Here is a 23,566-nt window from a genome sequence, read left to right as displayed (position 1 = left end):
GCCAGGTGTCAAGAAGATGGGATCAGACTCTTTCCAGTGATGCCCAGCAACAGGACAACGGTCAGAGGGCACAAACTGAAACACAGGGAGTTTCATCTGAATACGAGGAAAAACTTTACTTTGAGGGCAATAGAGCGCTGGAACAGGCTGCCCAGTGGTTGCGAAGTCTCCTTCTCTGGAGATATTCAAAACCTGCCTGGACGCAATCCTGTGTAACCTGTTACAGGGGAACCTGCTATAGCAGCGGGGTTGGATTAGGCAACCTTCAGAAGTCCCTTCCAACCCCAATTGCTTTGTGATTCTGAATTTTTTATATTTGAAAATTTGTGTATGAACCAACTTTAAGAGTTTATTACTAGGGTTCATTCAAGAAAATTCCAAAGGAAACTGTATTTACTCTATATAACAACATGTCATTCTGCAACTTGAGTACCACCTTTGTCAAGTTGTATCCATGGTTTTTAGAACAGATTAAAAACAAAAACAAACATTAAACAAAACAAAACAAGTAAGTTCACTATTTGACTGTTACAGGAAGAACAACAGTTACATGATAGTCAATATACCTGGATTCAAACAGAAAGTTCTTTTAGAGACAAATTAGAGCCAAATTAGGCAAAATACCAAGGTTCACATTTAATGACTAATACTGTACCAGACATTCAAGTGGCAAGGAGTAGCCTGTAATTTTGCATCTGAAATTAATAAAAAAGTAACAGGATTCCTCCCTCTTTACTACCTCACTATCCTTTTTGTATGCATGCGCTTCACAAACAGGAATATGAGAAAGAAAGTTTTACAGGCAGACTCATCTGAAATAACTGCAGGTAGAGTAGCTGTGAGCCAGGTGATTTCTACTTCTGACAGGCCTACCATCCAAACTACTGTCATGTCAGCAGTCTGCAGATCTGTCTGGACAGGACATCTTGGTGCTATTTGAAGCCATCAGGTAAGCTGAGATAAATGAAGAGCCACACAATATCAAGCATGTCAGCTTGCTCATTGTCTCACAATTGTTTTGGATAAGAAATCTAGTCCTGAAAGAGCCTTGGAATGGTTGAGAAGACACAAGGTTTATCTTTTGCTCACAGCAACCTAAAAAATATTCTGCCTGAGCCTCACAAATCTGTATTCACAAATGTCCTTTGTCTTAATTCCAAGTCCAAGCACCAATGCCTGTTCACAGGTGCACATGAAATCACTGCTGAAGATCCCAGCCTGTAACAGCCCTATAGTTTATGCATGATAGCACTCCAAAGAGCACCATGGTCTCATGTAGCAGGTGGGGTTCACTTAAGTGCCACAGGAGAGAGTGTCTTGTATCACTCAGAATTACATTGTCCCCAGTCTTATTAAACATATGAGATCTAACATGACAGGAGCAGGAAGAGTAAACTGTCTGTCAGTCAACATAAATATAAGCCCGCTCTAAAAACTAACATACTTCTACAGAATCATTTTGTGATAAAGCAGAAACAATTAAATGTGATTAGAGGCCTTCAGTTCTCACTATACATTTAAAATTCTATTAAAAAATGCAGTTACCTTAATACTGCCCTTGGATACACATTGTTTTCACTTCAAAAACTGCAGATTTCCATATTCATGGGTTTCCCATCCATACCTTTACAAGACTTGCAATCCAAGGAAATTAAAGGGCTTACTGATATTACACAAAGTGAAACTCAAATCATATGGAAACCACGTGACACAGTTAATGATTTGCTATATGTAAAGAACTGTCCTTATGATTGTATTAAAAAATTTGATTCTAAAAATTTGGTATAGAAGTTCCTGTTTATAATGAACACTAAGTTTAACAGATTATAAATTTCTCTTCAATAAAATAATTTAACCATTTATTTCATAGAAGTTAAAAAAAAAGAACCACTTTCCCTCTGTATGTTTCTATATCTGCGTATTCATTTTCAAATTTATTTCATTAGATTTTATGTCCTTAGACCTGTTGAGCAAAAGCCAGTAGATAATTTCTGGAAACACAAGTATATCTGTGTGTGTTTACATGTATATGTTTGCTTCTATGTAGTCATTCATTTATTTATACACCCATGTATATATCCCAAAGATTTATGCAAAAAGAATGATCCTTTTGGCTATAGTTGAAAACTGTACTACAATGCACTTCAAAAAAAATCCTTTCTGTGCAATGAGGCATGAAGAGACTGCACATGGCCAAGGACAGGTGATTAAAATGCTTTTCCTCTGGTAAAACTACAGGTGTTTGTAAGAGTGTGCTCCAGCTGAGCTGTTGGTACTCAACATGAAACTTTTATGCATGTTCAAAACAGCTGCAGGGTACAAGGCACAGGTGTGATTCTGCCTCTGTGTGCTGCACAGGAGGATGCACACCCTCAGCTTGTAGCTTTTCCAGCTCTTAGGACAGGAGTACAGTCCTCAGTGTCTTCATAATGAACATGGTATCAACCCTTGTCTTTTTTTGTGTGCCTTCCTGCTTCTCCCTTATACTTTAGAAAATCTTAGTCCTAAACAGTCCTTGCAGTGCTTGAAATACCATTGAGTCAGCAAAGTCACAAACTCACTGCTATGACCTTTGTTACAATAACATGACAAAAACTCTGTGGCACAGAGGGAGGGGCAGGATTTGTGTACCTGATTCTTGGAGTGTAAATCAAGCAGCCCACAAGATAAATTACTGGCTGGATGATTTATTTGTTTTCTGGTTAGACATGGCATGAAAGTAAGCACGATTCTAAATTGTGACAAATCTCCTATGGTATTCAGTACATATCCTTTTATTTGCTTCCAAATGTGGTAGGAAGGACCCTTCAAGTATTTATAGGCATTGATGAGCCTTCTCTTCTCCAGACTGGAGAGAACCAGCTCTTTCAGCCTTTCCTTTTCAGAGAGATGTCCCAGGCCCTTCATCATCCCCCCTAATCATCTCCCACAAACCTGCTGATCTGACTTTTTACATTTTCTACACAATGTTGCCTCTCCATGCAGCAATCTTGCAGCCCATGGCCTTTCTCTCTGCAAAATCTGCTTCACTTCTTTTTGGTTTAAGGTCTTTTCACTTATCTCTGTACCAGATAAAAAGAATAAAAATAAAATGAAACAGAAAGAGAAATTCTGCAAGTAAAAAATCTTCTCAACAAGACATTCACATGCCAACAGCTATGAAGATAAGTCTCTCAAGATATTTCCTATCTGCTATTCAATTGATTCAGACTAATTATTGAAGAATTACATGCTTGTGCTTAGTTCTATTAGGCTATTACACAGCCACAGTGGAGAGGCATTTATCCTCAACATTTACTCTTAAAATGTTAAAAAAGCCAAGTGCCAGTACTCAAAGATTTCTTGAGTGATAAAAATTCAAACAGTGACCTTGTGGGATTTTCAGAAATACCAGTCTGTGTCTTGTGTATCTCATAGTTGTTACAAAATTAATCATTGTATATCACCTACAATTTACTTTTAGGTTCATTGAAACTCAGCTGGTTTTGGTGTTTTTACTGGTAGTTTACCTGCTTCAGAACACTTTTCCCCTCAAAAATTCAACAATGCAAAACAGTCAGAGAACGAAAAGAACTTGAAGGTGTACACTCATCTTTTCTTGTACCATATCAGAGCATAATAGCAGGACTTTCACTATGTGCCTATTAACCTCTGTATTGTAAGAGAAACAACAGATTTTTTAAACAGATAGGCTTGTGCAGGAAACGATCTAAGAACTTGTACTTCGCTCTCCAAAGGCACCATTGCTGCCACCTACAGATGAAGCAAATCCACAGCTCCTGCCCAACATCAGAAAGCGCTTTAGTACAGGACAGCAACAGCAGTAACAAGGACACCCCAGAGAACAAGTCTACAGCTCCCCAAACAATTTTTAATTTGAAAAAAAAAAAAAAAAAGTCTTGTATTGTTACAAATAATGGCACCATATTGAGTTATCAATGACGTGTAAAATTCAGATAAATAATTTTCAAAACCCTCTCTAAACATTCAGAATTTTCTTAAAAATAGAAAACCATTTAAATACACAACTTGCCTTGGCTTAGGTAGTAGCTTCTTCTAATGACTAAACTAAACTTTACCTGAAGACTGAAAATTGGTTGAATGTACCAATAGCTATACAAATATGTTACAAAATAAGCATAAGAGGGTACCTCAGGATTAGGTAAATTCAGGTCTAGTCAGTTTCTTACAAAAGAGCATACAGGCAAATGATATGGGGAGAGACCAAAATATTGTGTAGGGGGTTTTCTTTATTATTTCGGCAGCATACCTGCACACATAAAGGCTCTTTTCCTTTGACCTGAAACATCCCTTCTGTTGTCTGTAGTTCATGCTTTAATGAGCATGAAAATAAAAAATAAAAGTAATGGGTTTATATCGCAAATAAGTAAATAGGTATCTCAAATAAGTAAAGATTTAACAGATAAATCAAGGAAATTAGCTTGAAGGCCTAAATATAGGGATTATCAGCATCAGGGGTACAGTTTCTGGCTGTGGCTTTGTATTGCTACGATCACCTTATAACAGGTACCATATGAGATATTATATAAGTATAGAACAATCAGATAATATTGGCATTTCTAATATTAGTACAGTTACATACAGTAATATTACCTGCTTTTATTTCAGGTTAAATTATGTTTATTCTTCATTTACAGGTAGTTTAAGGAGAGAACAAGTCTACCCTATTTTCTTTAACAGTATCACTTGAAAGGTAATTAATCTGGGGGTTCAGAGAAGATGCTGAAAAGCCAAACAGGTAGATTTCAGCACCTTGCAGGTTTGCTGCTTGCAAACACAGTATTTCCACTTGGATGACAGTGACGTAATTTCACAAAGTCACAGAATGGCTGAGCTGGGAAGGGACCACTGGAGTTCACGTCTGAAGCCCCCAGCTCAAGCAGGGCCACCTATAGCGAGTTACCCAGGGCGGCGTCCATATGAGTTTTGAACATCACCAAGGATGGAAACACCGCAACCTCCCTGGGCCCCCTGTGCCAACTGTCGGTCATCCGCACAGTGAAAAAGCGTTTCCTGATGTTCAGAGTGAACATCCTGTGTTCCAGTTCGTGCCCATTGCCTCTGGTCCTGGCACAGGGCACCATGACAGGACCTGAGGCAATGGCCCTGTGACAGAGCCTGGCTCGGTCCACTACACACCCTCTCTTCAGGTTTTTACATACACTGATGAGATTTTCCTGAGCCTGTTCTTCTCCAGGCTGGACAGTCCCAGCTCTCTCAGCTTTTCCTCACAAAAGAGATGCTCCAGTCCCTTCATCATCTTAGCGACCCTTTGCTGGATGCTCTCCAATAGCTCTCAAATTTTATTAAAAACGCTGAATCCTAGATAGCGCCTATGTGCTGTGCAGGAGCCCACACAGCTCCTACGTACGCTCTAAGTGGGCGTCTTCCTGGGATATAGAGAAGGTGTATCTGTCTCTTGCAACAAATTTCTCTGAAAAAAGCCGGCAGAAGCAGGACATGCCTCTCACTGGGCAGCAGCGACGCACCGACCCGGCACGGCGAACTGAACTCCACCGAGAACTGCCCTCCACGACAGAGAACTTTATCCCGCTGGATCACCACAGCGTTTATCGCTAGGAGCCGGGTTTTAGCCGCCCACCGGCGGCCGCCCCGCCCCGGCCGTGGAACGGGCGGAGCCGCCTCGCAGCCGGGCGGAAGGTGCCGCTGCAGGGCAGCGGGAGGCGGAGCACGGGGAACAGAGGCTTCCGCCTTCCCGAGTTCTGGCGTCGTGAGGGAAGTGGAGCTGGGACCTGGGGGCGATTCCTTTCAGAGATGGTGTCGCTGCTGCCGCGCATCGAGCGGCTCTCGTCGCGGGTGGTGCGGGTGCTGGGCTGCAACCCGGGGCCCATGACCCTGCAGGGCACCAACACCTACCTGGTGGGCACCGGGCACAGGTACCGACCCTGCGCGGAGAAGGACCAGGGCACGGCGGACGAGGCTTCTCTGCCCCGGCCCCTCTTGGGGACCGTGCACTGCCTCCAGCTCTAGAGGCCGCTACCGGCCTGCTCCCAAATCCCTTAGTCAGGGTTAAAAAGAGGAAAGAAACCGTACGGCATTAAACTTTAGGGGCTAGTGCCCGGAGGCGGCTTGGGCAGGGCGCTGTGGAGTCTCCTCCGGGCGACCCTTGGGCTGAGGCGGGGAATTCCGTGAGGGAAGCGGGCGGGTGTCTCAGGCCTCGCAGCTCCCCCGCGGTATTAAACGTGGCTTCTGCCTCTTGCCCCGGAGTTGTAAATGTGTGGCCTACGTTTATTATTTATCCCACTTTTTAAATTGTTGTGCCACGGGGGGGGGGGGAATATCAGGAGGCGCGAAGTGGCGTCTGGATATGGATTGCTAAATTTCCATGTGTTGGCTTATTCATATTACTTGGCTGTCATATGAACACTCTTTATTCTCTGGTGTGTGTCTCTCCCTCCCTTTTTTTGGTCCGTGTGTAGAAGGGTCCTTATTGACACCGGAGAGCCAGCTATTCCTGAATATATCAGCTGTTTAAAGCAGGCACTGTCAGAGTTCAACATCGCGATTCAAGACATTTTAGTGACACACTGGCATCGTGATCATACTGGTGGAATACCTGATATCTGCAAAAACATCCCAAATGGTAGGCCAGAGATTTCAGATATTGCTGACAATGTTAGATACATGGCAAGAAAAAACATTAACTGAATGCTTCTGTGCAAATCAACTGAATTATTCTTCTGGAATTGCTGTATAAACTGCATGGAATTTCATTATTCTGCTGCAGTGTATAGATTGAGAGCAATGAATAATCTGAATGTAATAGTTGTAGTACTACAGGTTTTCTTCAATATTTGTGCATAACTTCATAGTGAATTTTTCTTATGTGTGTATAATGAGAACCTAGGTTACCATCAGCATGATATTAAGAAATGTGAGAAAAACTTGATACTTGTTCTGTTTTACTTGGACAGCAATGATAACTTGATTGTTATTTTCCCTTTTGTAAACACAAATAGCTTGAATTTTGAAAAAGAAATGTGCATAACTTTGAGATTCCTTAAAGGAGCCCATTAGTAATTGCTGACAAATTCATAGGCCTCAGATCATGAAGGGAAAGCAGTAGGGCAGTCTGCAAGTAAAGTCTGATCTAAAAGTGTGTATTCCATGTTGATAAACAGTAAGAGACATTTCTGCATTGGTATCTGGGAAGAGAATAAGCAGTATGGATAATGTGGTAATTCTTAACATTGTTGGATTTTGTCATGAGCTTTGTCACAGGCTTAATTTTGTAAAGTTGCCAGGTGCTTATCTGCAACAAAGCCTGGGCACTACTGAAAACAATTGGTGTCTTGGAGACATGGATGTATGAGTGTCTTGGTGAGGCTTTTGGGCTTGCCAACCTATGAATGTGGTTGTAAAGACTAGCAAGGTATATAAATGCCTTTCTGGGTTGCTATCTATAACTGTTCAGCCAAAGTGTTTGCATTTTATGCACTGTTCAGAATGGTAAAAGCTGAGAGAAGTTGCAGGTCAAAAAGTCATCATCCAATTTTAGGCAAATGTTCAGTGATGCTTCTGTGAATCATAAAGCAAAATGTGAGCACAGAAATCTTAGTGGTGGTGTAAAAACTTGGGGGAGTTTGTTCTTGAGTCAAGAAAAAACATTTGTAAAATATAACAATTACTGATCTTTATTAATTCCATTTGTGGTTTTTTGCCATCTTCGAGTTTGTCACTGGTCCAGAGTGCAGTATTCAGAATCAGTGGCTTTCACTGTTTAGTGGGTTTGGCTCTGGAATAAGGTTGCTCTACAAATATAAAGTTACTATACAGAATTTGTTGTTTCTAGTTTTGTATTCATGCTGTGTGATAATTAATCGTACTTATTCAAAAAGTAACCTGTCTGTGGAATAACTATGTTAGTGGCAAATTCAAAACATTGTTTTCTTTGCTTTCCTTAAATACTAGATTCAGAATATCGCATATGTAAGCTCCCTCGTGTCCCTCACTGTGAAGAAACAATAGAAGGAGGACATAAATATTTTTATCTTAAAGATGGAGATGTGATACAGACGGAGGGAGCCACACTCAGGTAACCATGAATTTCTGCAAGTTCTTCTTTCTTCAGAATTTTGACCTGTACATGTATCTTAATTCTAATGATTGCCAATCCATACATCTAATCTTTTCAGCACTTATGCATGTTGACTTCCTATCATGATCCAGCAGGATATGTTAATAGAAATGAATTGTTTTTGTGAATGAGAATTATCAGAAATTAGCCTTTGGATTTAGTCTTTGTACTCAGCAGAGAAATTAAGAATATTTCCCTAGAAAAATACTTTCACCGGGAAAATCAAATAGGATTTTATATGCATTCTCATCGCTCTTACGCAATTAGTTACTGTTAAAGTTGTGGAAGTCTGTGGTAGTCTGGCTGGATTATTTAGCATGGCTTTCTTTTTACTTTAAAAATATTTCCCTGGGAGGCTCTAAAACATTTAATACTTAAAATGTTAAATTTTAAACCTTGAACCTATGAGGTTCTTGTAGGGTACCAGTTTTGGAGGACTTCTTTCCATGGAGAGTACTGCCTGTGTTAGTCTGAATGAGTGTGAAACAGACAGCTAGTCTGCCCCATGAAAGCGCACACACAATAAAAAGGCCTGACCATTCAGTTTTCAGACTTCTTTCATTAACAAGGCATTACTCTTATAAGGACAAAGTTTGCTTGTTTTCCTCAGTTTAGATAGGAGCTATATCCCATTTGTAGAATATGTCACTTGGTTGATTGGAAGAAAAAAATCATTAAAAAAGAAAAGGGATGTATTTTGTCCAAAAGCATTTTATTTTATTCTTGTAAAAATATAAGTAAAAAGAGTATTATATTGCATACTGAAGACCTTTCACTACCCTAAGTGGCACATGTTTGGACAAAAATATGGAGATGGAAAATAATTTTTTTAACTTCAAGTCAGTCAAGGATTAGCACATTTTGAAGTTTGGGATTGTGGAGGACCAGGTGTAGGCATGTTTTGTCTCAGATAGTCTGACTTGTGACAGGGAAGTTGTGATTGGCAGGGAGGATCCCCTGGAGGTGGGACAGCATTGTCCTGAGCCAACTTCCTTTTCTGCCTTCAGACTCACACTTTCATCCATCCCCCACCCCAGCTCAGTTCCTGAAGGGCTCAGATGGACTGGCTGTGATGTTGTGGGAGTTGGGAGCTTGTTGCAGGTTGTTGTGAAAATACAGGGCTTGTTAGCCAACACCTGTGAGAAGTTTGTTGTGAGGATTGGGAGCTTGTTGAAGTGTGTCATCAAAGTGAAGGGCTTGTTAGCCAATGCCTCTGAGACCAAATAGTGGGCTAGTTGCAGGAGTTAAGGTGATTGTACCAGAAAGTGTGGGAGTTCCCTGACATGTAGTCCAGTGTCCTTGTTGATCCTGAAGAGAATTTATAACAAACATCACAGCCCCTACGGGTGGGTTGTGACAGGGGTAATGCAGCCAACTTTGTTTGATTAAAAGCAGGTATTCTCACCTCTTATTTGGTAATTACTTTAAGGATACTCTTAGACCCACGACTGCTTCCAAAATAGCAGTATGTGCATGTTACATTTTAGTTGGCAACCTTCAGGTTTTCAAGGTGTGCCAGGCAGTCTTGAGTTCTCTTTCTGCTATTTTAATGGTTTGGCTTCCTGGTCAAGAATTGAAGGACACTATTTCCCAAAGGTGAACTACAACCTACCAACTTGGTTTTGATGTTGGCTCCACAGGGCATTGGCTCACCTGTTTTCTTCTGAGCTCAGTATTCAGTCGGAGCTGGAAGTCATTGCATGAGATGATGCTGCACTTGTGGTCTCCCAGCCCTAAATCGACGTGGCTGGGAGCTGTTTAGCCTTGCCCTGTACACCACGATTGGCACCAGCTCTGTCAGTTTCTGATCACTGCTTTGATGCATCTGCCATTGACAAGAAGATTGTAATGAATTTCTGCCGTGATGCTGGTCAGAGTTGTGTTACTTTCAGTCTGCATCAGCCTTGGCATAAGGCCCTTCTGCTTTCCAGAAATCATAGTGAAAGGACACCCCAGTGCAGCTCCTTGGCAGCTCAGGTTACCACATACTATATACATACCCGCTGTCCCTTTGCTGCATGCTAATACAGTGCTCAGCCAGGCTGTGGATGAGCTTAATCCTTCCCATGCAGGTGTTTAATGACTTGCACATAGAATAGCTGAATAGACCATGGTTCTTTGTGTTTGACAGCTGTGCTCCACTGTGCTATGGGGCTTTTAAAAATAAACCTCAGAAAAATAAACTTTGGAAGACTGAACTATTTCTGGGTCGCGTTTGGAAGTTTGTAGGTAATTTCTAAAAGAATAGACATCATCCATACTCTCCTTCCTAAGTGCAGCATGTATGTCAAGAACTTCACGTTTCAATCTGGAAATGACATGTCAATTTTCTGTTTTGAAGCTTCAGAGTAAAGCCCTCTAAAACTGAAATTCTACATGGCTAGTCAGCTCCTTTAATGCACTTATATTATGGTGTGTCATGAAAGTAAAAGCATGTTAGAGATGATGATTGGTGTTCTTTACATGGTATAAGAAAATGGACTGGGATTAGGCAGTGATAACTGTTTACATCAACTTTTCAGCCTTTTTTGGTCAATTTTTTTGGTTCTTGTTACGGGCTGCTTTACAAGCGTATGATTTTATCATCGTTTGTTCTGGCTTCAAAAATGAAGTATATATGCTGTATGGAAAACATATGCTTTCTTTGCTCTTTAAATAGAGTTTTATATACACCGGGACACACTGATGATCATATGGTTCTACATCTAGAAGAAGAAAATGCTGTATTTTCTGGTGACTGTATTTTAGGGGAAGGAACAACAGTAATAGAAGACCTGTATGATTACATGAAAACTTTGAAAAAGTTGCTAGAAATGAAACCAGATTTGATATATCCAGGTAAGTGTTTTTATTTTTAACTGCTCTCTTTTACTGTGTAATTTTTAAATATCTCCTCCAAGAGTTTGAGAACTATTATTACAATTAAACATCATTCCTGATCTAACAATTCAAGTTCATTACTTAGTAAGTGCTAAGCTAAGCTAACTTTGTCATGGTGATCTGCAAAACTTAAAAATTTTTAGTTATAGGTATCTTTCCTTTGTGAAATTTCTTCATTTGAGGGTGGATCTTGTCTTTCTGTGCCCAAATACTCCAGAGGCCAAAATCTTTCACTGTTGGAATCATACAGCAAATTTAATTTTATTTTACTCTATCCCTGTGCTTTAATGTTATCCTGGAAGAAAAAATAATAGTTGTTCTTTTGGTCCTTTTCATCCCCACTTGCACTCACTGTCAATGTGAGTAACCTAGTAGTGTTTTTTGAGAGAGATGTCTGTCCTTTGCAGTACTGATTAATCACAAATTCATCTTGGAAAGCTGCAGAACTGTAGTATGGTTGTCTTAGTTAATGACTTAGGTTAAATTTGAACAAGAGCCAAGAGGCCAAAAATGTTCTAAAAATAAGTTTCCGATTCATTCAGTCTACGGCTTTCCTTTAATTCTTTTCCTCTCTCTCCTCCAAACCTTGGGAATGCATTTACTTTTAATATATACCCTCTCTGTTTGACAAGACTGCATTTTAAGAATTCGTTATGTAAATAAGGTTTAAGCTCCTCATTTGCTTTTTCAGAGCTACATCTCAGGATTTTTTCTGACTTTTTCTGTTTCATCTTCAACTTGTCATTCTAAGCTACTGTGTCTATGTTCTCAGTTCTGCCTTGTTCCATTAACCGTCTATGTTTAGCCTACTCTCTTGTGTTCACTCTTAAAATAGCCTTCTTTTGAAGTAGGTGCCCTTTAAGATCTAAGCATAAAAATGCTGTTTAAGAAACACATCGTAGATATTCCATCGATGTGGAGGTTGATGTAGACAGAATAGTGACTTGGTCATATTTATTGACTTAACTATTGTTAAAACTAACAGTAGTTTTTTAGCTTCCAGAATCTCAAATCAAATGTTTTACTTTCTTTCTTTCTTAATACCTCCAAATAAAGCCTGTTCCTCAAACTGAATTTCTGCCTTCCAAAACCCCGTATATAAACCAAATTCTATTTGGTTTATCAATTTTATCTGTTGTATTTCACTCTATTCTTAATGGTTATGTATCTAGATTACACATTCACTAAGGCTGAACATTGGTGCTCTTTATTTATAACTGTTTGTTACTGTTTTAACTGTGTGCATACTGTACTTCAATTAGGAAGCCAGTCTGACATGGTGCATTTTCAGTGATGATAGCTAAGTATTAAGATGGTTTGGAACTAACTTTCTTTTTTCATCCATGCACCACAAAATGTATGTGCAGTTGTGTAGAAGGTGGCTATTGCCCAATCAGAACAGTTGTTGATACTGCTGGGTAACTGCAGCAGAGGTAGTTTGCTTTAACAATACTTTCTGTATAAGAAAAGCACTTTGTCTGTGCTGCAATATTAGGCCTTCGTAATTCTTGAACTGTTTCTCTGTTCCCCGTCCATGCTTTAGCACTCATGTTGTAGCCTCAGAATTAGGTGAATTTTTGTAACAAACTGACTGCTGGCTAGGTGAGAGTAGGTGAATTTTGTCAATCCTTCCCCTTCCATGTTTCTTTTTGAATATAATGTGGGAATGACTAAGGCAGTCCACTCATGATATCTAATTACAGATGGTATTTGGAGAATCCTTGGGACAAAAAAAGGGCATTTTTAGTCAGCAGAGGGCTCCCCATCCTGTAATAATAAACAATGTTCCTTGGTAATACAGAAAATAACAGTACTGGAATTAGGAGTCTCTGGAAGATTTCATGAGCCAATTGTTTTCTTTGCTTCTGTCCTTTGTGCTGTAATTTAAAGTAAGAGAATCTCACACTTCACAATGTGTTATGAGGAAATAATATGAATCTATCTGATATTAAGATAATAATTTTCCATAATTCATGGAAAGACATTCATATTTTGAGGGTGCTTTTTGTATGCTCAGAAACATTTTACATTTATTCAGATATTGATCCATTTATTCATTAATAAATAAATACCTGTATTACTGTCCCTGAAAAATGATGGGTGGGAAAGTTCCACATCTGGATTTAGTTCCAAGCTTTCTGAGATCATTTTAATGTACATATATTCATACACAACAGCTATGGATCAGATGATATAATGGATATGAAATCCCTTTAACTTTGCAAAATGGGGTTCCATTTCAGGTTCTGACATTGGTCTTGTAGTCTAAGTCAATTAAATCACTTGGAAGAGTAGGGCCAGGTTTTAAGAATGCCTTATGATTCCATGGGCAACCCTTAATTTTGATTGCTTTAGTGAGACTTCTGTCATTAGAGAATGCAAGAGAATGGACAGTTAAGATTGCAGTCTCTGCTTTGTATATCTTACTATGTTTTTTCTACATTTAAAGTTTTGGGTTTATAAACGCTAACAGTAGAGATACTGTTATACTTGTAATTTATTTTGTGAGGAAAAATAGCTTCAGATTAAATATGTTTGAAATCATTAAATATAAATGCATATGACAGTATAGTTTTATATTTAGACATTAAATATCTTGTATTTATAATACTTTATTTAAACAAGGTAAGCTTCAATGTATACTTAGTAATTTCAAATGTGCTGAAGTGAGTGTATAAATTGAGATATGTATAAATATTTTGACTTATAGAAGGATAGATTCCTTTGATGCTTTAGTTCAAAACATGAAAAATCAGTTGCTCTTTTTCTATAAGCTGCCTGTCCTCTGGGAAAATAAGCTTTAATTTAAAAAGCTTAAAAAGTCATTTAATCAGTAAAACCAAAACTACAAGCAAAGAATATGGTGATTTTTTTTAAATAGTCAGAGAACCTCAAAAGAAACTGATTCTGATGATACCAAACAACTCCTAAAAGAAAGCTATGTCTTTTTACAGTAGTTTCTTTTATACTAATTTTATAAATTACTTAGAGTTTACACTGGCAAAGCTGGAAGTTGCTGCTGCTATTTCAGGTGAGTTGTACAGGCAAAGAAATAGGAAACCTTGCTATAAAAAGCATGTGATGAATATTTGTGCAAGTCACTTCCTCTACGGGTAACATAGTAAGTTTAATTTCTGTGCGTGTAGCTCTCATGGCTGAACAGTATTTTCTCTGTCATTTTAATGTACCATGAGGCAGTATTTGATTTTTCATAAAGGTTAGTGCTTTACCAATTAAGCCTTTTCATAATGTGATTCAAAGGCCTGTCAGTAAGTTGGAACATTTCTGATCAGTCCAGGAAAAAACATGTGTTTTGGTTATTAAGCAGTCAGACATAAAATGATCCACCCATAACTTTCCCTGTGCCTTCCTTTTTTCCTGCCCTGACTCACTATGATTGGCTCACTTATTCGTCTTCTCTTAATTGTTTTTAAAAAATTAATAATGCTTGGGACAGTGTTTTTAAAGGCATAAAATACAGTGTATGAATCCGTTTTGAAGATTTGTTTGGGAAAATTACGTGTCATAATTAAAGTTGTCACCTTGGTGTTTGCTCCAACAGGACAGTAGTACCTGAGTCCTTTGCATCAGCCATTATTGTTTCAAGGCCAGTATCAGTTTAAGTCATTAGTATCAATATCCTTTGGGGAGAGGAAGACGGGCAAACAGAGATAATATAGTAATCTGAATCTCATTTTTTAAATCTGTTCAGCAGTGAGCTCCTCTCATTTTTTCTAATAGCCTAGTCTTCCCTTGCTTTCCTTATTCCTTCTGAAGTATTCCCTTTCCCCATTCAGACTTTTCATATTCTTATTCTTCCTTTCCATCTTAATGCTTTTCAGATGCAGATTGTGATACAGACATTCGAACCTTTGTCTCATGACTTTTAAATCTACTGGAGTTTACATAAGAATGTTTCAATTATTCAATAGTGTACTTAATTACAAATGTAAATAATAGTGCTCTGGTACATGTGTTTTGATTTTTAGGTCATGGCCCAGTAGTACGTGATGCAAATACTAGAATCCAAAACTACATTTCTCACCGACTTGCACGTGAACAGCAAATTCTAAATGTTTTCCAGAAGAATGCTGGGAAATCATACACATCCTCGGAGCTTGTAAAGATAGTATACAAGGTAATTGTTGATTAAAAGTTTTTTAGATCAAACTAAAGAAAATGGAGTTTGTGTTCATAAAATTTGTATGTAAGTGGAAACCATGGTGGCTTTGGGTGAAAACCATGGTGGCTTTTTAAAAGGGATAAAAAATACTTCTACCTGTTCAGGGTTCACTTATGACTGTGCATTTAAATTGTCTTGTTTAAGCACTTAATTGGAGCGGGGCCCAGACAATTCTTGGGAACTTATTTAACTATCCAGATGGTCTTAGGCACAGTTTCATAAGAATGAGCAAAAATAAAATTGTACTGCTTGGTTCAAGGTGAAAAGTGTGACATGACTGTTAGTTGTGGATTTCCCAAAGTGTGTTTGGAGCATCCTGAAGGTTGGCTAAAAACTTCCAGTTCTTGGTTTATCAGTCTGCAGGAGATTGCAGGTGAACTGCAGTTCCGCAGAGGAGGATATTGCATCTCAGAAGTTGGATAGTTTGTATGTGTCATTAGACTGGTGTAAGAGTACTTTTTTGCTACTTCATCATCCTTCATGTAACCTCTGCAATTTGTCCCTGTGGTGTGGAATTGCCCTCATAACGAGCAGAGTTAAGAGATACAGCATTTCTACTTTGGAGAAAGATGTCAAAGTTGCCAGTGGCTGTGGCTTGGGAACAGGTCTGTAACAGCTTCTTAACTCATTTTTCATGGTTCAGCTGATCCCCGGTTTCCAAAAGAATGACTACATCACACTGAACATTTTGCAGTCCTGATGTACCATTACCTATGGCAGTTCAGCTTCTGCAGTTCTCCTGCCTGATCAACTAGGTTTTAAGTATTAGAGCAGTTCTCATATTTCTGTAAATCACAAACTGCTTGTCCTGTCTATGTAAGAATTTTTTTCAATACTATTAAAGCTTTATATTACGAAACAAAGTATATGCTTTCAAAATATTCTAAAGGTTCATGATTATTTAACTAGTTTTCTAGTGAACTTTCCTGCCACCCATACTATTTAAAGAACTTTTTACTTTTCAACAAGGAAAAAAGAGCTTTACCTTTAGGATGATAGAGCCGGAGAGGGGGATTTTGAGCAATCGTCTTACAATCATAGAATGGTTTGGTTTGGAAGGGACTTGAAAGGTTGTCAGTTTCCATCCCTGCTGCCATGGGCAGAGACACCTTCCACAAGACCAGGTTGCTCAAAGCCCCATCCACTTTGTCCTTGAACCCTTCCAGGGGTGGGGCATCCACAGCTTTTCTGGGCAACAGGTGTTACTGCTTTTTATGTAATGAGCATTGAAAAATTTTGAGATATTTTGTCCTCCTGAAGCTGTTACATTTTTTTTATTGTTATTCATTCACAGATACTAATTGCTACCGGATATTTAAACATATGCAAATGTTGTCATGGAATAGAAGTGATAGATATCTGTGGAGAAATGCATCATAAATTTGTCTTTAAAAATACTCAGCTACACTGACAACCCAGGGCAGACCAAGCTCTGAAGAGGAGTCTTCTTAGTGCTGGCCAAAGTTTTCATCATACAAATGGATAATGCAAAAAAAACCGAGCAAAGTAAACAAAAATGTGTTGTTAGACTACTTATTTAACTGGTATAAAATTGATTTATCCATCTTAGTTTCCTGGTGTTATGTAACTAAATGAATGTTCCACATACCAATGCATGGTAATAAACCATGCATTCTCTATATTGAAAAAGTAATTGATGGATATTAAAACAAATACAAAATGCATATTTTTTTGTTCCCATTAGGAAATACCTGAAAATTTACTTCCAGCAGCAGAAAGTAACCTCCTAGTCCACTTGAAGAAGCTGGAAAAAGAAGGCAAAGTGTGTAAGTGGTGGAAGGAGGGTCATTTTCATTTTGATGTTCTATGCACTATTTCTCATGTTATTTTAGTGCGTTATTTTCTAGGGAAAAAAAATGCAATTTTTTGCAGTAGCTGTCCATCAGACAAATTGAAGCAGAGTAGTATCTAAAATGGTTGTACAGTATTTCCAAACTTTCAGAAAGTATTTTGTAAAGTATTTGAGTGCTTAAAGCTCAGATTACTGCTATGCATATACCTTTAAATTTTTATTTAAAACATACCATAAAATGCATTCCTAATGCTAGCTTTTATACCTTCCTGTATTTTCTGAAATTCATACCTAAATATGCATGTACAGGTTAAACCCATTTTATGGGTTTACATTTAAGTTTTTGCTCTTGCAAAATGCATGTTTTTGTGTCTATGTGTTAATAGTGATGGTTAAAATCACACAGTGTAAATTTTTACAATTTCTGATTAGTACAGTACTAAGTAGAGCTGCTGTATTTAGTTTACTGTTTTTACATTGTGCCTTTACTCTTAGTGAACAAGGTGAAGTATTCTATTTCTGTAATGGCATATGTCTGTGGAAATGTTACTCAGCCAAAGCTAAGGAAAATACTTCTTTCTGTACAATACGTAACTGTGCCCAGGACTGTCTCTTTATAAGTAAATAATTACATTCATTTACAGCTGTTGCAGATTTTCAGCATTTACCAACCTGAATAACAACATGAAATCAGTATATTTTTTTCAACTAAGACCTTCTGTTTGTCTTAATGATAGAACGGCTGCTAGGTGCAAACTGAACAATTGAGACCTAATTTTTCTAATAATAATAACAACCTGCTTTTTATTCAAAGAAAATAGACTAGAATCACATGAATACAGTCATTACTGAAGTTCAGGAAATGTTCTCTTTAGTCTTTTGTGCAGAATGCCATAGAATCTGTACCAGCATGGTACGTACTGCACCAGCTTTTAAATATTGTCTCAATTCTTGGTTATTAACATACGTCATTGACCTATACATTTCTCCAGATTCATCAAGGACCTCAGGTGCTGTTTATCCCTTCTTTTCACTCTCAAAGTAGTTCAAGCAACAGCATTTTCTGTTGAGATCCAGTAGTGGATAAATTAACTTTCTCATTAAAGGTAGTCTTCCCTACAAGAGACTCTGCATCTTGAATGCCCAGGAAATAATTTGGTTGAGTGAGCTACTGACTTAAGGGTTTGTTTTCTCAAAACCACCCTTTTCATGTTTACCAAACAAAAATAATCCATTTTTTCTCAGAAATCACTTTTCAGTTTTGAAGAGAGAGCAGATACAGTCATGTATCTGTTCACAAAGTATCAGCTACTTCAAATTATTAGAGTGGTTAAATAACTAGAGGAGATGCTAGTCAGAATAATTGTTGGGACTCTCCTACTGCAGCTGTTTTGTTTTTAAACTTGAATTTGTGCTCACAAAGAGGGTGGGACACAGTCTCATCAGAACACTTGGTGTTGTTATGTGCTGATCTCTGCAGTTTAGGCCCAGACCTATGGTAAATGCTTAACATCACATCACCTTTGCCCATTTTTCAGTTCAGATTAAGGGCATCTGTTAAGGAAAACTGATTCTGTTGATTCTGAGCATGTAGCATACAAATGCTTGTGTACTCATGGTACTTGCTCATTTGATTTTAATATCCTTTGATGCCCTTCCCATACTCCACGACCTTGCAGCATCTCAAGTTTTGTTCTCATTATGGAAGGCTTGAGCTGTAGACATAACACTGTCTGCTTAATTTTCACATAACGTTTTTCCAAAGAAACATCTTGTCAGAATCGATAATGAATGTGACAAGCATATTACAGCCTTACAAGTGAGTTACTCACTGCAAATTATGGCCATATGCTGCCTGCTGCAGTCATTAATTAACCACTTCATACTAGGGATTGTGGGTTTTGTCAGTACATAACTTTTGTAACTGTAATTGGGAGTGACACTGCCTCTTACAGATCTGCTTTTCTTACTTAAAACAGAAAAGTAATGTCTTGTAAGCAGGAGCATGGCACAATGCTCACGTGTAAGCTTTCTCCCATGTTTGGGTATAAATAATTTGGTCATTGTTTCACATCATAGCTGATGAAGAGATAAAAATAATTTGGCTGTTCTTAATTTATCAGCACAGACTTTTTTCCATCTGAAGGTTATAAATTTCAGAAAATGCAACAAGTGCTCTGCTACCTCAGATTTCTTAATATCTAGAAAGTTTAATATACCAAACTTTAAATAACTAGAGGATCATTAAAACCTTTTTATCAATCACTCTTTATACTGCTAGGTTACATTGTGAAACAGTTAATGTTTATTACCTTCCATTGAAACTGAACACTGGCCTGAAGAAAAATATTTCATTAGTTTTAATAAAAAATGTCACGTGTAGTCATACATATGCATGTACAGGTTAAATTTGAGATTATCTAATGCTCATAAGTAAAATCTAAGTGTTGATTTGTGACTAATTTGGTCTCTTTTTCTTAACAGTACGTGATGAAACACCCAGCTTCAGATGGAAAAACAATTTATAAGTTAGGCAAGATTGCTCAGGAATGTATTTAATCTACATGGTTTCTGTATGAAAAAACATAATGATGAGTTCAGAGTATATGTAAAAAACCCCCTTTTTTTTAAGAAAAGTGGTAACAATTTTAAACCAATGTTACAGTAAGTTAACTAATGTTTTTCACGTTCTACTTTTTTGGAATTTTTAAAATATCCTGGTGAGTACTGAATTAATAAAATGGGATGAGTGTGAAGAATTGAATCTTACCTTTGTTATAAAATGCTGAGTTTTATCATCAGTGGCAGGAGACAAATAGCAAGGTCTTATAAACTTAATACTATGATATCATAAAGCAGTATTATAAACCTAATAAATCACATATATAAAAGAAATCTCTAGTAAAAAAACCCAGAAAATATGTTATTCTAAACCTGGTTTCACCTTCTTGTGCTTCTCAAAAAGTGATTTGCTGATAAGTTGCTTGTACATTCTAAAAAACCAAGTTATTTTTGCTAACAGATGTAAATACTGGGGTTTATGTTCCTTTGCTAATTCAGCTGAGTGTGCTCATCTTCATTGGTTGCTCAGTGCAATAGGTGCAATAGGAAAGTAATTTCAGGCTTCTGTGTTTTTTGGTGGAGACACCATTTCTATGGAATTCATTCAAAGGATTCATTAATTTTAATTAACGAATGTCAAAAAATGCACTGAGAGCAGACTCTTAAATTCTTTATAAGGTTCTGCAAGAATGTGATGAAAAAGCTGTATAAATTTACATATGTGTTACAGGCCATATGAAGTTAACCTTGTCTGTGACATCATAACTAACAGTCTTTAAGTTTTGCTGCTAATCCACTTAAACTACAAATATTTTAACGAAAAGGTTGTATTTGGTTGTAAGATACTGTATAGTATATTAAAGTATGTTTGGAGATTAATTTAAACTGCAAGTTCAGTTCTCTGTGTACCTTATGCTTGCAGAATAGTGCATAAATATTTGTGTATTCAAAGTGTGTGACATTTGATGATACATACATTTCTTATAATGTTGGCTCAGCCTTAAAAAACAAAAGCAGACCTGAGATGTTTGAAAGTATCAAGGACAAATATACGTCCTTGAAAACCTTTCACCATTCAATCCTGTACCCTCATTTGTGTAACATGCATATGTTTGGGTACTGAAGGCATGTCTTAATAATTGACATTATTTTGTGAAGCTGATGGCATTTGTTCTGATCAGCTGAGTCAAATCCAAAACAAAAATACTCCCAAGAATAGCAACCCAAAACTGAAATCATATTCTGAAGTGGTAGCCAGACCCCTGAAGAAGGGAAATAATTACTTTCTGCCTAAAATGATGCTTCTTGCAAACTTCATTGATCTGAAATTTGGCCACATCATGACACATGCTCACTTGTAATTTTTTGTGCAGTGCCATTTTGAGGTCTTTGTCAGGTCTTCTAGGTTTCCTTCCTATTGTATTTTCTGTTTACTTGCATTTTTCCAGATACTTTCTATCCCTTCCTCCCTCAAACATTTTTTTTCCTCAATTCCTTTTGGAATAGTGACTTCATTTTCACGTGGACTTCTTTTCATTAATAATTAGTTTTCCTATAGCTATTCCATGAATTTATAGTTACCTTTTCCATTGTTAGGAATAAAAACATAATTATCACTGCTTTTTTGAAAAAGAAAAAAGATAATTCACATGATCTGAATGGTGTCATTTTGCTTCAGGAGAATAGAATCCTCGGTGAAATGACAGTTTTCTGTCATGAGGTCTGAGAACCTAAGACAGCAGGAAACTGCTATGAGGAGGTGATGTCTTACTACCTTTCTGAGCTAAAGAAGAAATCCAATTTCACTTAACAATTTCCTTCTGTTTTACTATACATTTTTAAATACATGGAAATGGCTTTAGAATCCAATTAAAGAATTGCTGGAACTTGAAGATAACAGAGAAAGCAAGAGGATACAAATAGAAAACTCCATGTTCTGTGCTGTGCTGCAGCAAATGCCTGACATCTTCAAAAAAAACCAAGAAAAAGACTGTTCAACCAGGCATGTCATTAATGGTCCTGTATGGTGTCTTTGGAATATTAAGAGCAGAAATTGCACTGTTACTAAGATGTATATATATAATAAAGGATACTTTGCTATGGCGTGTTGAAAAAGTCTCAAGGTTCCTTGTTGATTATGTCAAGTGGGATGTTTATTTTAAAATAAAGGTGGCAATGTAAGCTATAGGCCGTGTAGGTATAAAAATGGGGATTAGCCTGTTCACATCCCTTGTGTGAACATGTTCATCTGTGCAGAATGCATTAAAAGTTACAAATAAAAAGAGGGGAGGGAGCTATTTCTGTCTTACTAGGTTAGACTGGCTAATACCAGTTGCTGGGATAGCTTTCTGAACAGCTGGGGACAGAAGCTGGAGGAAGCACAAATTGTGTTTCCAGCCTTCCTGCCAGCTCATTTCAAGATCCTGTGCTGAGAGGCAACATCATTTATTATGTTTAAGACCTAGAAGTTTGATGGTAGGTATAACCTTTTTTGAAGTTTCCCATTCTGTTCCTTGCTAATTTGCTTGCTTGTGTTTGTTTTAAAGTACTGTTCTTGGTTCTATCTCTAAGCATGTTTGATGACAAGTAAATTCAGGAAAGGTTCCCAAATAGAAAGGGTATTGCTCTGTTTGTGTCTTGTTACTGCAGGTGCAGTCATACGCTTCCTGCCAAAGTCGCCATGATCTTGCCACCTGAAATGCTGTATTTGGTTTGGTTGGCAATGTCTTGGCAAGCCACATGTGATGGTGGCTTCTGTGATGAGATGCCAGAAACTCCCCCTGACTCAGATTGTAGGGAATTTCCTTCCTAAATAATGTGATCATTTTGAAGCCCAGCATTGGAAAATGTGGATGTCTGGAAAGAAACCTGGCAAACGTAGACCAGCCACCCATGGCACGCAGCAGACTGAGGGCTGACCATCCCACTTTTCCTAAAGTGCCACACAGAACTTCATATGGCAGAAGAAGAAACTCCTGATAAAAGGAAGGTGTGGAAACTTTAGGTGAGGCAACAGGTTGCCTTGTTTTCCATTTCAGTGTAGCAGTTTACAATGCATCATCAGGACAAACACACAGCCAAGCTGAAACCGAGGGCCTGTATGACAGGATATCTAGCCAGGCACTAGAGGCACTTGCTGATTAAAGCTTGGGGAAAGCATGTCTTGTCCCAGTTAAGTGCTGTTTGTTATGTTCTGTGGAGATGAGATGACCTGATTCCTTTTAAGTGAGGTGGGAAATAGATGCAAACTTCTCTTGCAAAAAGAAGTCCAATTTTTATTCCAACCTGGTGTATTTCACAGGTGCAGTATATTACATCCATAACTATACCGTGTGCAATCAGGGATACACTTTCACATTGTTATTGTTGAAGTAATGTTCTGCTTATTTTACATTTACAGAATACTGGTGCAGCCAGGGGATTAAGGCACTTCTAGAATATAAAAAAATCTTGGGACTAAAATATGAATGCTTCTTCTGTTTAATCATTTTAAAAAATCCAGCTGTGAAAAGAAATTTTTCGGTAGCTTGCTCTGTAGTTTTAAGTGTCCTAGATCATCTCCAGACACCAAATATAAATTCATAGAAAACCTCTGAGCATCTATGCAGCTGATGGAGGTGTTTCACAGTTGAAAAACCTGGTCTTACACTGATCAGTCTGTTCCATGATTCACTGCTCCATACAGTTGGAAGAAATTAACCTGTTTAAAACAGCTCATTCAATGTGTTTGGTGCACACTCAGTTCTGGCAAGGCAAAGCAATGCCAAATAGCTACACCTTAGTTTCTTGCCCTGTATTCATTAGCTACCGGCAGCAAAAGCCATTCTGACAACACTTAATTTCAGCTCTAAATTAGTTCGATTCTTGGTATTTATTTCTTTTCCATATATCCACTGGGAGTATCTGCCTGACAGAAACCTTAATGAATAAAAATAGCATGAATTTCGCGAGGGTTGAAGGGCCGCTGCACTCGGCCTGGATCAGCGCCGCATCAGCGTTGATTTTTCAG

General features: G+C 37.9%; 1 protein-coding gene across 2 annotated transcripts; it reads left to right on the top strand.

Moving 5' to 3' along the window:
• The first annotated feature begins 5,732 nt into the window (after window positions 1-5,732).
• Window positions 5,733-21,655, top strand: LACTB2 (lactamase beta 2). Of its 2 annotated transcripts, none has more exons than XM_082280424.1 (7): window positions 5,733-5,918; window positions 6,462-6,625; window positions 7,954-8,077; window positions 10,779-10,957; window positions 14,989-15,137; window positions 16,888-16,969; window positions 21,236-21,655. In XM_082280424.1, coding segments are annotated over exons 1-7 (822 nt in total). In that variant the 5' UTR covers window positions 5,733-5,796; the 3' UTR covers window positions 21,238-21,655. The 2 variants fall into 2 exon arrangements, with proteins under 2 accessions (XP_082136550.1, XP_082136549.1); XM_082280423.1 differs by having other exon boundaries at window positions 19,480-21,655.
• Window positions 21,656-23,566: the final 1,911 nt, after the last annotated feature.

This window comes from Coloeus monedula (assembly GCF_965178545.1).
Source record: "Coloeus monedula genome assembly, chromosome: 1".
Classification (NCBI taxonomy): Eukaryota; Metazoa; Chordata; class Aves; order Passeriformes; family Corvidae; genus Coloeus; species Coloeus monedula.
This window is presented reverse-complemented; position numbering and strand designations above follow the sequence as displayed.